This window comes from Nicrophorus vespilloides, unplaced genomic scaffold (assembly GCF_001412225.1).
Source record: "Nicrophorus vespilloides isolate i.1.1-1 unplaced genomic scaffold, Nicve_v1.0, whole genome shotgun sequence".
Classification (NCBI taxonomy): domain Eukaryota; kingdom Metazoa; phylum Arthropoda; class Insecta; order Coleoptera; family Silphidae; genus Nicrophorus; species Nicrophorus vespilloides.
This window is the reverse complement of record NW_017099658.1, coordinates 35,222-52,571: the sequence shown is the minus strand read 5'-3', so window position 1 is coordinate 52,571 and position 17,350 is coordinate 35,222. Positions and strand designations below refer to the sequence as shown.

Here is a 17,350-nt window from a genome sequence, read left to right as displayed (position 1 = left end):
ATAATGTAATCTGATAACATTATTAAAATTCATTGCTTGAACTCAAACGAGGTCAATCTCTAGAATTGTATCAGCTTCGATTGAAGTTTTTTTTCCTTGTTGTTGGAATTGCTTTCAGTAATTACAAAATGGAATTATTATTGAAAAAATAATTCAAATTAATTGCTTTTTTAAATTAATTTGTTCCGTTACGTAAAGAAAATAATTGATTTTACAATAGAAACGATCGGATATTTCACAATTATATAATGATGTTAGGTACGTATTTCTGTAATTTACAAATTATAATCAAAATTTATTATAGAAACTATGTATTGAAATTCGTAACAGATTCAACAAGTAATACAAAATTGAAAATGTTAATATTCTGAAAAATAGTAACTTTATTTAGAAAATATCTTTTTGATTTCAATATGTTGTGAATTTTGTAATTCGGAAGAAGTAAAACCCAAATAAGTGAAATATTGTCCTTTTAATAAAAACTTAAACTGAAGAACTTTAAAGCATTCAAAATAAAGAGATTTAGTGAAATAATTTTAAAGATGTAAAAAGTGAAAAACTTAAATATTATTAAAAAAAAGAGATTTTGACATTAATTTGTTGCAAATTTTGTTGTAAAAGCAATTAAAAGATACGAACTATGAAATAAAGAATATGGTAATGGTGACTTAAATTACCTGACTTTAAACCATTGAACAATAATACATAATACAGGTATTATTGATTTATTTCAAAGTGGAAGACTCCCGAAGCAATGTTCTGTAATCGATTGAATGCTAGTAGAAGGATCCTATTTCCATGCAAAAATATGTGCATTTTTACCCTCTAAATTTGAATTCAATAAAGAAATATTGTTCATCTAGGCCTATAAAACACAAAACCTTCGAATAAATAATGTATCTTTCATGTGGTATTTTTTTTTGATAAATAAATTTACATTTACGTATTTTAAATCAATAACATTATATTTTGTTTTAAATAAAAGAACTATTTCTGAGCACAATTGTAAATGTTTAGTTTTTTTTGTAAATATTATTACAAATTTATTAAAACAATTGTAAATTGAAAGAATATTTGTTAATATCTTAAGATGATGAAATAACTCAATCTTAGGAATAAAAAAAATGCTGCTTTTCTTTTAATTTATAATTGTAAATTTGATCAATAAAATTGTAAATTTATTCTAAATACAATTATAATTGAAAAATTCCAATGATTCATATAAATTACTTGAAATATTAATCATTTGAAATAACATAACTTTAATATTTTAAATTAATAAAATTATAAAAAGTTTATTTATATATTTAGAATGAAGTACTGTGGAAGAAAATACAAAAATTTAAAGAAACTAACATGAATAACTAAGATTCAATATAATATTTAGATGTGAGCAAGAACGGAACGGGTACATTGCATTTACTAAATAAATAAAGTACAATATCATGAAAAGAAAATGATTATTTATGGAATAATAAATTGCAGTGTTTGCAATATCCAGAGACTATAACTATGTCTGCGGCGTGCTAAGAAGTAGGGCTGTTTCTAGGTGCGACGCTAGTTCCACGAGTAAGGGTTGAAGGCAAGACCCCGTGGACCATAAATCCGCCAACGGTAATTCCAGTTTATAAAATGGCACGACATAAATAATACCCTCGACTATACATTGCCGCGCAAAGTACACCATTATTACAATAATTAAGTCCGTTGCAATTTAACAGCACATTTATTTTTAAATAAGATTTCCAATAATTAAGTGTTTAGCGCGGAATAGAAAGTGGATTGCAGCAATAAATTACAGTGACACAAATATATTTCTTTTACAGTACATAGATTAGATTCTTTTTATAAATCTTAAGATTTTGTTAAAAAAAAGAATTAAACATTGGCTATGCAATTAAACTACAGTAGTACTTTTCATAGTGCGGTTTTGATCAGTCCGGATTTCGGTATGAAAATTTCAAAAGAAACTAAATTTTAATTAAAAAAATAAATTCTAAAAAAATGTATACACAATTTTTTAAGGCCCTTTTTATGCGGTTTTAAGGTCCTCGATTAATCCGGTATATTGGCCAAACAGATATTTGTAGTAATTAAAAAAAAAGCAGAAAAGCATAAAATAAATATAAAAGCATACTTTCAATAGATGAAAATGGTAGGTAGAAAAGGTTTGTTGGTTCGAAATCTCTAAGCAAATTTGAAAACCACAACTGTGTCCCTTTTTCCTATCTTTTCAGATGGCGGATGTGTAAACACTCACTTTTGCAAATCTATTTAAGAAAATATCCCTATTTTACAACCTTCTCACACAACTAACAAAAGAACATAAAACGTTTAAATTTAAAAATAAGTTTAGTTTGTAAAACTTTAAAAAAATATTTTAATATATCAATAAATATTGTTTAAAATAATCAAGAATAAAGAAGATTTTCTGTTTTATAAGATACAATGTATAAAATATTGAGTATTAAAATTTAAATAATATTTTCTAATTATCGTTAGAAAGATTTATTTGCTGATACGCAGAGTATGAGTAATTCTAAATCCTAAATTGTTTGAAACCGGACTAATCGAGCACCGAATACAAATAAACTGCTCAAAAATTATATAAAAATATAATTTTGTGTACTATTTTATTAGAATTTATTTATATTTTGTCAATTAAAATTTTAGTTTTTTTTTTAAATTTTCAAACCGGACTATAGTGAAATCCGGTATAGAAGAAAATATACGTCTTCTCAAGAAAAATATGTAGTTTTTCGAAAGCTAGAATAGCAACTTAGAAATAAAAATTGAAAACGAAGATATAATTTTTTATGCTTTTAAGAAAGAAAGGACAAAGTAAATTACTGCAACATTTTCTAATTAATGCAAATAAATCAAAGACATGAATTAACTGATGAGTTATTACGTCTTATATACTTACGATATTTCTAAAAATGTACTTTTTTAAATATTTTATTGAATTTCGTTCTTATTTTTATTCACCACTATTAACAAAAATAAACAAAAAAAACAACAAATAAGATCAGTTTGAATTTAAAAGAAATGTTCAGTTTGGCAAAAATAAACGTATTTATTATGAAATGAAAAATTGTACAGTAGAACCTCTATTTGTGCGGTCCTTTTTTATGCGGTTGATGAAATCCAACTAATTCCAAAGTTGTTGGCACCATTGTTTTCTATCAGTGTGCATATGTACAGCCTGCTCATTTATTTCGTAAATCTTATATATAATGTTAACTAGGAATTACTAAAATTTAAAGTATGAAGCATGTACATTTTTTTGTTGTTGTTAATAAATTAATATTAATTTTCGTAATCAAGCAGTTATTTTTTTGTTAAGTATAATAGGTTTATTAAAATACCGGCGCTGAAATGACGTGCAAATATTTAACCTAATAATTGCAGCTTAAAACACCATGAACTTTTAATCGCTATTAGATCATTTTCGTTGAGTAACATAGGTCATTAAAAAATTACCTATAATCAACGGAAAGTATAGCGTTTATTAGTATTATTTTGTTGTTCTTTCGTAACAAAAAATTAACGCTACGATATCGGAGAAAACGCACGATAACAAGTGAAATTTTATTTTATACCCTATTTCCGTAATCTTAATGAAATGCAAATTACATGCAACTGAAAACGCAAATTATTACAATATAAATAATATTTTTGATATAAATTTCTCTTTACTTATATGCATAATTTTATAAATGTTCTAATAACTAATGAAGCAAACCAACAACATCCCCCCAAGGATTGGGTATGTGTAGAAAAACAACCAGAATTGATCTGACCCCACCATACCAAAAGAAACTAAAACACATACCATTAGTCATCATTAAAATAAAAACTAAAATATTGTCATTAATTTCGTGAAAAAAAGAATCGTATAAATAGAATACAATTAAAGGTAAAAAATATAGTAAAAATTTTAGCAAAAAAAGTTGTTTTGATAAAAACTAATGATTTTCTCACTTAATAAAATTGATACTTTTTTATGAATGTAGCAATAAATACAGATTTTAATATTTCAATTAACATATGCAATAAATGAAAATGAGATGCATCTAAAGGTGTAAAATTTAGTACAAATTATTGCAACAAAAACGTTTTGATCAAAATATATAAATTTGTCTATAAAAAAAAAATGTTGCAACAAATAAAACTATTATTTTTCTAATTTACAGTAATAGACAGCATTTATTATTTAATTTTTTTAAAGTAATGTAATATTGTGTTATTTCATGGAAAAGGACCGTGCAAGATGGAAAAAAGTGAAATTTAATAAAATAAAAAAATAGTTCTGTAAAATTATTTTGATGGTTAATGATTAAAACCATTTAAAAGTAACATTCTAAATAACTAAAACAAATATATTTTACGTTTATTAATTTAAAAAAAAAATAAAAAATGATTATAGCAAATTAACCGTTTGCCATGGGAGAAAACACTATTATAACAGGTGAATTTTTTTATATAATACCGCATTTTACAATGTAAATTAAATGCTAATGGCATGCATCCGAAAATGCAAATACTAATTATTGCAAAAAAAAAGGAATAACAAGAAAGCAGAGTAAATTGTAATTAACGCTTGGTGCATTTTAAATATAGAACGGAGTTCGCATGAACTTTAACTCCTTTTCTCTGCTAAATAACTTTTAGAGCCAGTGCAATAAAATGAGGATGGAGGATGACGAGAGCAAAAGCAATGAGTGCGAGCAGCGAAAATAATCCGGTTCTCGCGTATGTTTAATATTTGTTGCAAGTCTCGTTCACATTCAGTCCTTCAGAATGGACTGGAACTGAATTTATTTTAAGAAACAATCGTATGTTGCTGGTGAGCATCTGTTCTTAGAACCAATTGGAGATGAAGAAATAAGAAGGGAAAAAATATAAACGAAGAGACGTAGTAGTGTTAGAGGAGATGCGTGTCTGAAGAACGGGTAGTTGCTGAAGTGGAAGAAGGACGAAGCGAACTAGAAGAAAAAAAAATGGACATGGGTGTGAGGGAGGGAGAAGGAAATCTCCTCTCTCGAGGCATCATCGATCTAATATTTATCGATGGAGGAAAGGAATAAGAACGTTAACACTCCATTTTGCCTTTCGAAATTATGATTTCACGATTTATTTTTTCCATTGAGTCGAGGACGAGACGAATTCATTTTCTGTTGAAATTGATTTCGTTGATGGCACATGGAAAGGGATTTCGACGAAATTAAAATAATGGCCGGGCTTTCACCCTCTTCTCCTCGCCACACACCTCACCGTCGCGACCGGTGGTTTTAGGATATGGATGCCTGATCACAAAGGCAGGAAACGTCTCTTAAAATAAAATAAAATGGAATGACTGTACAATGGCTTATATCCTTGGAAAGAAGAATAACATAATAAAATTGGTTTCAACGATGCGACGGAAGAAATAAAAAAAATAATGCTATAAACTTACGTCAAACGAAATGTTTATACGCAATATGTCAGAGTTAATACGAGTAATAAGTGTGGTGTGTTCTCTTGCATTGAGCACGGCTCATCCCCAATTATTTTCTAGAATATTTTCAGCATTCCGCTCTGAGCAACGATCGTAAATCTGCTGGAATATCATGTACCAGCGTTCCTCAACATAAGGACCGCGAATGCAAAATTAAAATTACATTTTTAATGGGTAGCAAAATAACATTTTTTTATGCTCGGGACAAGAGACACCTGTTTAAGGCATCCCAGAAATTCCCGGGACTAGAGAAATTTAAAAAAATAATGTAAAAATTTAACAAAAATAAAATACATTGGGGCAGAAAGACCTATAGTCATTTGATTTTTTTAAATTTTTGTTATTATATTATTGTAACCAGTTTATTTTTAGGTGTTTCAATTAATATTATTATTAAAATACATTATTTTATAATTAATTTATGTATTCTATATTATATTTTATCTTGCACAAAATACCAAAATAGACTGATCAAATGTGTTTTATACGTGTCTATTTCTTAATTTTGTAGCAAATTTCCTCTCACATTTATTAATAATATATCATTTCTCTCCAGAAATTCTAAATTGCAATATTAAAGACTATTTATTTTAAATTAAGCATTATCCAAGACGCTTGTAGTTGTTACGAATATATAAATCTGTTATATTTTTTCAAAAACACAAACATTTGGTGTAATTCGATATTTTTTTCTACGCATAATATATGTTTACAATATACATTGTAATCTCCACTTGGGATATTTCTTGGTCAGATGATAGTTGGTACATATTTAAAAACAAAAATACAACAATAAGTTTTAGGTACTTATCACTAAATTACCAAAAATTCAATAAATACTAGTGTACCTGCTTGTGTACAGTGGGCAAAAATGGGTTAAACTAATCAATTTATTAAGAAACTTTTTATATATATAAATAATGACATATATCATCTATTATTCTGAAATTTCGTAGTCAGCGATAATTAAAAAACATTAATAAAAACTTTTTTATCAGCAACCATAAACTTTCATAAATAAGTATGAACAATTGTACAAAAAAAATAAAAAAAGCTTTATCTAATCAATTTATTAAGTAACTAAAACAATATTTCGACATTTTTAATAATGCATTTATCATCGATTATTATAAAAATACTGAGTCAGATTTATTTAAAAAGTTTAAAATTTTTACCATTACATTTCATAAACAAAAATGCAAAAAAAGAATCAGTTTGCAAATTACATAATAATAAGTAATTAGGATTTTAATGTAAATGAATATACCCTTGGCAAAACCGTCGTCGTATTCCTTAATTATATGTTTGCATTGTACTTGTCTGCATGCCTTGAAGTGTCTTTATTTGAGTATTGCGTGTAATCAAGTATTCGAAGCTTCCAACATTGATGCAATCAAATAAACTGATTTTTGTTTATTCAACAGTTTGAAATTGAAATATTATTAACAACCAAACTAGATGAAAGATAAAAAGGTCGCTTTTTGAAATTATATTGTATTTTTTGTAACAACTTATTATATTTAAAAACATATTAGTTTTTTTTCGTGTTAGTTACACAAAATGAATTAATACAAAAAAAAACGAAAACAAAATTATTCGTAATTGTTATTTACTTCGGGTGTATTCAAATTGAGTCCACCGCATAAATATTTATAAAATAATAGTGATATATTAGCATAAATCAAATGCAAAGAAGAAAGAAAAATATGAAGTGGCGTTTCGAACATGCACTCGTGCCAAAATCCATAAGATCCTTGACCTTAGAATATATTTTATTTTGGATTTTCATGGACTTTGTAAACAATTTACATAGCTTCTGTGTGTATTTCATATATGAATTTATAGATAATAAATCATGTAAAAAAAAGTAGCAAGAGAAAAACCAGATCTATTTGGATATAGAAACAAATAGTTATCAAATACGTAATATTACTGATACACATGTTCGTTGTCCTATTTGTTCGCAGTCCGAAATGTTCGTTAATCCTATCTCTCACTGTATACTTTATGGAATGAATTTCTTAAACATAAATAAATTTTAACATACAATAAAAAAAATATATATTAATAGGCTGGCCAAGGGGCTAACGACCGAGGTCTTTCCGCCCTTGTAAATTAAATTAGTGCAGTAGGTTAAAATAAAAATGTAATACAAAAGATCGATTATTATGAAAATATTTTATTATTTGAATAATTAAAAAAAGGTAATTGCAAAAATAAGTTCAGTCGGTCGAATGTTATAAAACTAGTTATTTTTAAACATCTGTTTTAGAAATGTCTTTGTATACTAATATATTTCACGTGAAATTTACTTAATCCGGAAATGCATATAGCATATAACGCAACGAATATGACTCATTTGAGCAAACTACAATTAAAACAATACAGCAATAAATTCGCACGAATCGGCGTTTTCCCCGCCGTCGGTTTCCTCTATATAAAGGATAAAGTCGTTCCAAGGCTGTATTCGTCGTCTGCACATGCTATATAATTTAAAGGACTGCTGTGGCCTCTCCCACCCTTTAGATTCAAAACCTAAAGATAAGTTAGAAAGTGAAGTTGATGCAATTGTTTTACATCTCAACTAGGTCATGTAATAGAAGTTATATTTTTATTTTTTTGCAACAGCGACAATTTCGCAAAAACAAAACTGCAACTAATAAAGGTTGCAGAGCGAGACGTGTAGTTACTAATAATAATAATATGTATCAAGTAGAAAAAAAATACATAGCGTAGTTCCTGTTTAAGGCAATTAAAACCTTTTTATTAGTTGGAATTGTAATGACCTTTCGCGCGAATGGTACGCGTTTTTTTTTTAATTCTCACCGGAAAAGTGAAGTTTATAAAGAAAAAGAAAAAATGATTCACAATCATTTATTAATAAAGCAAAATGAATCAACGTATCTAAATTTAAAGAGGATCTTGTATACTTTTGTTTTTTTGCTCTCTTGAGGCTCTCGACTCCACCTACGCCGAATCCACAAACGTACCAGACGCAATTTTTAAATTAAGCTGTGGTAAAAAAAATATATTTACGAAATTGGAATAGCTCCAAGGACGTTCACCCTCAACAGGCGAGACGGCTTAAGTTCAGCTAAGTACTTTGCTAATTTATGGCAATTAACATTGCTTTTATTTTTCAGTAGAAGGGGTGACAAATGTTCAGTTGTGAGAATGGGGGTGTTTCGAAGCGCGTTATTGTTATTCCCGAGACCATTGTGAGGTGTTTTCGCGTAGAAGAAACATGGAAATTACAATGATTATGTTCTTGAAAGAACGTACTCGCACCTGGTCAAAGCTCCAATAGGTGCTTTAACAATGGACACAATGCTGGGATCTAAATAGTACTTTGTATTATGTAGATGTACTCAATAGAATATAACTTACTGAAAGTTTTTTTTCTTTCTATACATTAAACCGCGGTTCAGAAAGAGAAAAATCCCAAAAAATTCCTGAAAACCTAAAATAAATCAATAGAACTATTGCTACATAGTATTATTGATTTATGTTAGATTTTCAGGATGAACCTGAAAATTGGATTACTAATTACAATGTATTTTTTACTGGAAATATTCTAATAATGAAAACTTTTTTTTGTTTAAACCAAAGATGTAAAATGTTAACAACTAGTTGAAACAGTATTAACTTATTGAATCTTCAAAGACACTTTTTTACATAATTTTCTAAAGTTCAAAAACCGTTTTTTTTTTGGAAATTTAAAAAATTAATAATTATTTTAAGATTACAAGCATGAAAGAAGTATTGGTCAAAACAACCGTTTAGCACGTTCCTATGAACATTTACATTTCTCTCTCTTTTTAAATCATATTTACACGACTGCAGTGGACATGAATTGAGATTCTAACAGTGTAAAATCACGTGGGAAGCGACCGAATGCAATTTAGAACATGCGTAGCTAACTATGACAGCGACCTATTATTACCCGAATTATCGTATTCCATGCAGAAGAGGATTGTAATAATTTGTGTTTCCTAAACGTTTCAAACGAACACAAATTGGTTTCCCACAAAAAAGCATTTCCCACGCATTTGCCATTACATTTGAAAAGCAGATGATCGAGCTAACATGCAAATTTTTTATTAGTTTTTTTAAGCGTTTTTCCTCCATATCTCCTCAAATTTGTGTATAAAATCAATTAATTGTTAATTTTAATTTCCGATTATTGTAAACACGAACAATAATCAATAACTTGTTTAGTGAGTTCGTATATGACTATATTTTTAATAAACTTTGATAATAGTGACAAAACCATTGTATTCATAATTGTTTTTAATCTCTCTATAACAAAATTAACTTATGTTATTATGATACGATTTCAATAGAAACATTTAGTCATATTATATTATCAAATTTATTGACATTTTAAATATACAAAAATCAATTTTATCTAAGACAATATATATATTGAATTGTATCATATTACAAAAAAACTGAAACAATTCAAATTATAAAATGATAAGACTTATCAAAATGATTAGATATAAAATGTGCATATAAAAATGCATCTACTGATTTGTGCAATTAGTGCAATTAATCAAGTTAAAGAAAATGTATACATTTAGTATTTGTTTTTGGAATGTGCACGGCTTGACTCAAAAAGATGGTAGCTCTATCAAAAAATTCCAATATTTATTAAAATTTGATATTTTCGCATTGGCTGAGACGTGGATGACAGAAGATCAGATAGATGATGTTGTGCCTGAATTTATCAAAGAAAATTACAATATCCACTATGAACCAGCAATTCCAGGAACTCGTCGTAATAGTGGTGGAATATTAATCTGTGACCGAAAATCAATCGACAACTTTGATTATATAGACTTCGTACCAAAATCGAGCGATATAAGTGTACTGAAATTCGGAATTGATGAACAACATTGGCAGTTCATCACTGTGTATAGTAGGCAGAATAGATTTATTAGAGACATCTATCACCCATTGAAAAGTATCATGGAAGAGAGTGGCAACGACGATGTCTTGATAATGGGAGATTTTAATATCCGTATTGGATCTGTTGATGGCAAAACATCTCAAGATAAATTGAAATCTAGATATTCGAGAATTCTCAGGTTTAAGGATGAACACTCTTTAACGTTTCTAAATGGAACACTAAGTGACTCACGAGGAAAATTTACTAGACATAGTGATAAGATGAGGAATACTGTACTTGATTATATGTTGATTAAAAAACAATCTACTCACTATGTATTCGATTTTGATGTAGATGATTCAATGAGATTATCTGATCATATACCATTATGTACAAATATAAGCAATGTATCTACAAGTACTATAACTAGCGAAGAAGAGGACGATATATCTACAACTAGCGATGAAGAGGGCGATATATTTACAACTAGCAATACAGAGTACGATGTATCTACAACTAGTGATAAAGAGGACGATATATCTACAACTAGTGATAAAGAGGACGATGTATCTACAACTAGTGATAAAGAGGACGATGTATCTACAACTAGCGATGAACAGGGCAATGTATATACTAGGTATAGACAGAACAATATAAGTAATTCCCTCATAGGAATATGTGGTACAACACTTTTGCTTATTGGAACTATGTTACTTTCCAAGAAATAACATTAAATTAATAATTTTCCTACAGATTTAATTATAATTATTGTCTCTACAATAAAAAAAACACACTATTTTAGACACACTAATAAAAACTATGTTCATTACAAATTCATTATCTAAACAATTTTGAAGTTTAATTTCAAAAATGACAAGTCCTAAAAGCATAATTATAATAGTTGAAATATGTATTAAAAATGACCTAATAAAAACATTAATTATATCAATTTTTCACCAACATTCGTAATTGTTTATTTATCTTTATGTTCTTCCACTGAAAAACGATTGCTATAATGATTACTTTGATACACAAAGTAATTGAATGACTGTTGGGGCATGTTTATTTTTACTTAATTTCAAACTTTAACTCAACTTCATTATGTTGAAGTACACTTTTGTCAAGTGACAAAAGATTTTTTTATGTAAACTATAGTTATTATTTTTAAATGTAAACTAATTTATTTTTAAATTATAATTTCCGCTTCACGAATCGTACATATTGACTTTTCATCAAAGGAAAATCGAACAATCGCATCCTGTTTATCACACCGATCTGCAGGATAGAAAGGAAATTTCGAAATTATTGCTGCTTGGGCGAATAAGGTAAGCAGATATTATTACTGCAATGCTAAGAAAATATCAAAGTTGAACAATTCCTTTTGTGTAGGTTATTAACCGAATTGCTTTTGTAAAATCGTATGATCTTATATTTTGTATCATAAAAGTAAACTATTTGAAGCAATGAATTATTAAAGTGTATGTTATTTATTGAATTTACATGAAAATGGAAACTTATCAACACTTTCAGAAATTTAAAAAAAATAATGCGTATTGGAATTTATGAATGATACTTTTAAACAAAATTTTATAACTTACATGTTTTCTAAGAACAATATAACAAAAATATCAATAAAATGAACTTTTGAAAAGTACGTTGATGGAATTTTAATATATCATGGGAGAACAAACGCCGAAGAAAAAGTTCAAAGAACCGGTAAACATAGTTTTTGTTGAGGTAAAATGCGGTCATTCTAATCGAACACAATAAGTTTGATAGTGAAAACTATTTTTATCCATATAAGCAGTCAATGAACTATATAACTTATAATAACTATGAGAAAACAAGAATAAAGAGTTTAAGAAATTTTCTTCGTGTGTAGTAATAATGAATTAATAAAAAATAACATTTTTATTATTATGGTTTTATTATTCGAAACGATATGGAGTGATGTATTACGTTAGATAATGCACTCGAAAGCTCAGCATGCTCAGAAAGCTCAATGCTGATAATATCTCCGTTGAAACTGGAACGCAAGCAAAGCGTAAAGTTTGCTTTAAAATGAAAAGACAACCTTGAATATTTCTTCAATTATAAAAAAAATCCGATTTTTTTAATAATTTATCATATACTTAAATCTATATACGATTAAACAAATAAGAACATTATATATGATATAAGAAAAGTTCCTTGTTTTTTCTTCTTTTGTAAGTATTTCAGGTGTACCAACTAAAAGTTACACAACACTTGAATATAAGGTATTGGTTCTTTTAATAACCTTATAATATAAATAATGTAAAATACTACTTTAGCACCATCTTGAGGACAATTTAAAAAAAAACTTAAAAACAGCAATATTGATATCAAAGTTTAATATTGCGGTTGTAGAAATTGTAGTTTGGATTACATTTTCTTTTTCTGTACTCAAAGCCAAGAAAATACTGAAAATTTTCTCAGGGATTTGTTTAAAAAAATAATATCTACTGACAACGTCAATTCAGTGTTTGATTGGCACATGAACGCGGCTGTTCGTAGATTGATTAATTCATCGAAGGTAGCGATATAGACCACCAAATACACGTTTTTTGATCACATATAGATTATTGTTCATCTTTACAATATCCCCCTGAGGCCCCTAGTGCTGAACCGCTGAGATTTCGGGGTTACAAAGTCGTCGTCTGTTTTTTAGCCTCTAACCTCAGTATCATAACAGTCGAATCTACGTCGGAAAAGTAAACAGTGGATGACGAAACAAAGTCTGTGGAGAGAAAATTCTTGAAATTACGTAAAAATTATGAATTATATATTAAAAATGTAGAACTTTCCTTATTAATCACTCGCTGTGTCTTTTTCACGCACGCCTGATTCATGAGTAACATACTTTCGTTTTGTCAACGTCTTCTCGTATATAAATAAATTCAATGTACGTAAATGGTTTTAGCGATAATTCAGTGGTATAAATCCCATAATTTACCGCAAAATATTAGTCAACGAAAAAAACAAAAACATCAAGAAATCATCAACAAAAAAATATATCGATTCAATATTAATTGCGTTCGCGTGGCTTAATTCATAACTTTTACGGTCGCTTTCAATGTAAATCGATTACGATTCAATTCGAGCAGAGGAGAATTCTGAAGCTCAACAATTGGAATCCGAGAGCGGTTTCGCGCAAAAGAGAAATGCACGACGGAGGAACTCGAGATTGCATAACACACACTCACACATTTTTTATATGTGTACGTAAATGTGTGTGTGTACAAGAATAGAGAAAAAAAGAAGTTAAATTTCGTTTGCGGTAATCGAACGGAATCGAATTCATTAATTTTTGAACTGTTCAACGCAGAATGCAATTTATACATCTCTAAGATTTTATAAATTAAAATTATTAAACTAAAATTCAATGGTTTCAAGATTTCATATAATTCAATGAATCCTATGAGTAAACATATTGTTTTTAAGAACAAAGCTATTTAGAGTAGTGTTTCATTATTTTAAAAGTTAAGCAACGAGTGGTACCGATTGTACTTACCAAAATTCAACATATATTTGTATATATTGTTAGAAACTAATTAACGCTGTTTAAAATCTCATTAATGATGATAACATTTATTTATATAAAAGAGAATTTAATTTTTTTAATGAAATTAATAATGTTTCTACAATAGTAGAAAATATTAACTAAGTATATATTATTCCGTATAATTTTGAAATCAATTTATTTTTGGAAATACCGAAGAGGCAAGAATTAATGTTTATTTATATATTTCCAGAATCAATTGTTTAAATAATGTATGTTTTTCTATATAAAAAAGTGATAGTTTGAATTATCAGTAAAAAAATATAAAAAGATTTTTTTTTTGGTATTTAAATGAAGATATTTTTATTATGAAATATTAATGTTACGTAAATGAACGATTGCACCACTCGAAAAATGAAATTAATAAAAGAAAAGGACAAAGTGCAATTAGGTCGTTAATTAATGCTGCAGTCTGCAGGGATCGAGTTTAATTAAATATTTCGTATGAAGATGAGCACGGCTCGGGCTAAGCTCATCTCCCAACTTTCTTGTCGGCTGCGAGAGAGAGCAGGCTTTCCTTGCAATACTTATTCGAGTACACTTTGACCTTCTCTTCGGAGTTCCCTACCAGCAATAATAATTACTAGCAACATCTAAATTGGCTTTCATTCGATTAGTGGATAATCCGGGCTCTCCCAATCCCATTGAAACGAACACCATGTGTTGGATATACGTACACGTTGTATTGGATGCAACGCATTCGGGGGGCGAAATTGACTTTAATTCGTAATTACCGCATCAATTTTCGCACGTAAGAAATGATGGACTGCAGTTATATAAGCATTACTCATCGCTTTCATTCCGGCATGAACAAATTAATTGAGATCATTCATACAATAAAAGATGTATTTATATAATACAAATTATAAAATTCATCTAAAAACATAACAAATTGAGTAAAGAATGTTTAGTGACATTTTAATAATTTAAAAACGACATTAATACAGACGTTCGATCAACGTACATAAATTGCCGTACGCTAAGCAAATGTAAGTTAATCAGACGAAGAATTATTATAAAAGCATGTATTTACATTTTGTGTGCTCTCTTCTGTGTCTCTTCATACGATCGTACAATTGCCGTCAAATCTAGTAGATACTTTCCGACAGTATCAAAATCCTTACAACCGTAATACTGACAGTAACAAAATCCAGACAACCATAATATCAGTATTATCAAAATCCCGACAGATTCTTTTATTATTTGATATAGACTATCTTAACAATAAGAAATAATCCAAAATTTCGGTTGTCGGGATTTCAACATACTTTCGACAAACTTTGTTTCGACAAATACAGAATATGAAATGTCTATGCATAATCACCGACTGATATCAATGTACGTTCGAATGGACATTTGTAAGAATGATCTGTCATATACATATTATGCAATTAAATACGTTACGCAGATGTACGTTAAGCGAATGCTAATTGTATTCATAAAATGTAACCAATATCTCTTTAACTTATTTTGCTTTATTTTACAAATATACATAATTATACTAAATTCATTTATTTTTTCAAACGTTCACTTTTCAAGTACAAAATTTCCATTTGATTGACGCAAACGGTTTCTCAGAGAATTTAAATATTTTTATAGATTAAAAAAACACAAACAAAGCGCAGGAGGCAGAGAGACGTAGAGAAAAAATGATGTTGCGTCTGATTAATGTTCCAGCCTCTGAGGTTCCGAGTTCAAGCTTAATTGAATATTCCTTTGGGAAGATGAATGTCTTTCTGAATAAACAGACGCCGTTTCTCGCAAGCTGATAACATCCCATTGTAAATCTTTATCAATCATTTATTTGCTTCTGCAGCCGTTGCTGTTAATTGGTGGTATTGACAAAAAAAAAACACATAAATAGAAATATAACAGATGTTTCGTTATTTAAATTTGACAAATTTTATTTACGTGATTCACCCATATACAATTTCAGTTAAAAGCTTGAGAAATCGTTGCATTTGAGCTTGTCGAGTTAGTTTCTTTATGCTGCGTGTTAAATTGTTATTTATTTGCATGCGCTTGAGATTTTTATTTTTCTTGCACGTACAATTTCTACTATTATTACAGTTTCCTCTGAAGTTTTATTATTAAATCTATTGAATTTATATGAAATAATATATGTTAGTTTTCTTAATGATAATTACTTGTTTCTTATTTATATAAATAAAAACGAACAACAAAAAAAAAACGCTCTTATATTACAAGAATAGTATTATTTAACCTTGAATGAAGAAATCTAGGAAGTTTTTTTTATTAAATTATAAGAAATAAACAAAATAAATACTTATTTTGTTAAATTTGTTATTGTCTGAATTCGCATACTTAAAATAGAATTTGATTGGTAAATATTATTCTGGTTTCGCAAGATTGATGTTGTTTCCTTTTCCTTCCAAAGGTAAGACATTGAAAAAGTTTATTTTAAGATCATTCTACTTTTTTTTAATAAGATTTCATCGTTTTATTTCTCTCCGATGATAAAAAAAAAAGTTATACAAAAAATGTTTTTTTCGATTTTGTTTTGGATCATTATTTACAAAAAAACTGTTTGTTATTCAGGTGCATTTCATTTTATTTACAAACAATACAATTTGTTGAAAAGAAAATGAATTGCTTTTGTTTGATTTATAAAAGTTGTTGGTCATTGTTGTTTACTAAAATTCACACAAACGTGTTAATAGTACAAGATCATTACAAGATTCTCATTCATCTTCTCGATGCTTTTTATAGAAAGAGAAACTAACACTCCAATACAACTTTTGTTAATATTTAATTATTTCTCATAAAAATAACTCATATAAATTATTGTTTAGATTCAATTTACAATGTTTGCACATTATCTCGGTTAAATTTTATCGCAAAACCGTCTTTTTAAGGTTTTTTAATTTTTTTAAATCTCATTTAAAAAAGAGTAAATGCTAAATATTTTTACTAAAATTATAATATCCAATAAATAAAACTCTTCTCGTTTACTACATCATTTATATTATTTAATTGCATCGTTTGACCGCAACTAAAAGGAAATAAATGTTATTTTTATTGAAACATTAATATTTGCTCTATTGATTTAATAATATTGATTTTCTTATGAGATTTATGGAGCGAATAATAAAAATAAACAAATTTAAGTTGTTTATTTTACTAAAGCGATACTTCCCATAGTCCGGGTAATCGGTTTCGCTAATAATTCTTCACTTTAAATAGAGACGTCACTGCAAACAGTTACTAATAAATTTTATTTTACTCGATTAAAATTTAGTATGGAAATTTTTCAAACTGGAGTAATCGAAGCCGGACTATGCGAGGTACTGATTTTGACATAAAACGCTTCCTCGTTTTAATAAAATCAGTTTTGGAAACAGTAATACGAAATTGAGGA

At 28.0% G+C, this 17,350-nt stretch overlaps 2 protein-coding genes across 3 annotated transcripts in view; one reads left to right on the top strand and one right to left on the bottom strand.

The window, feature by feature from the left end:
- The window catches only part of LOC108565076 (disintegrin and metalloproteinase domain-containing protein 9), a 61,514-nt gene that overhangs the window by 36,756 nt on the left and 7,408 nt on the right, over window positions 1–17,350 (bottom strand). The gene's annotated exons all lie outside the window — the stretch shown is intronic.
- On the top strand, window positions 10,086–11,275 carry LOC108565077. The gene is made up of 2 exons (XM_017924355.1): window positions 10,086–10,812; window positions 10,873–11,275. Exons 1-2 carry the CDS (start codon window positions 10,190–10,192, stop codon window positions 11,117–11,119), a joined length of 870 nt encoding a protein of 289 aa, XP_017779844.1. The 5' UTR covers window positions 10,086–10,189; the 3' UTR covers window positions 11,120–11,275.

Bases quoted from the DNA above. Each gene is read 5' to 3' on its own strand.
- LOC108565077 (XM_017924355.1), top strand. From the start codon at position 10,190: ATGACAGAAGATCAGATAGATGATGTTGTGCCTGAATTTATCAAAGAA. The intron at 10,813-10,872 runs TATAACTAGCGA...GGGCGATATATT, and splicing joins AGCAATGTATCTACAAGTAC to TACAACTAGCAATACAGAGT.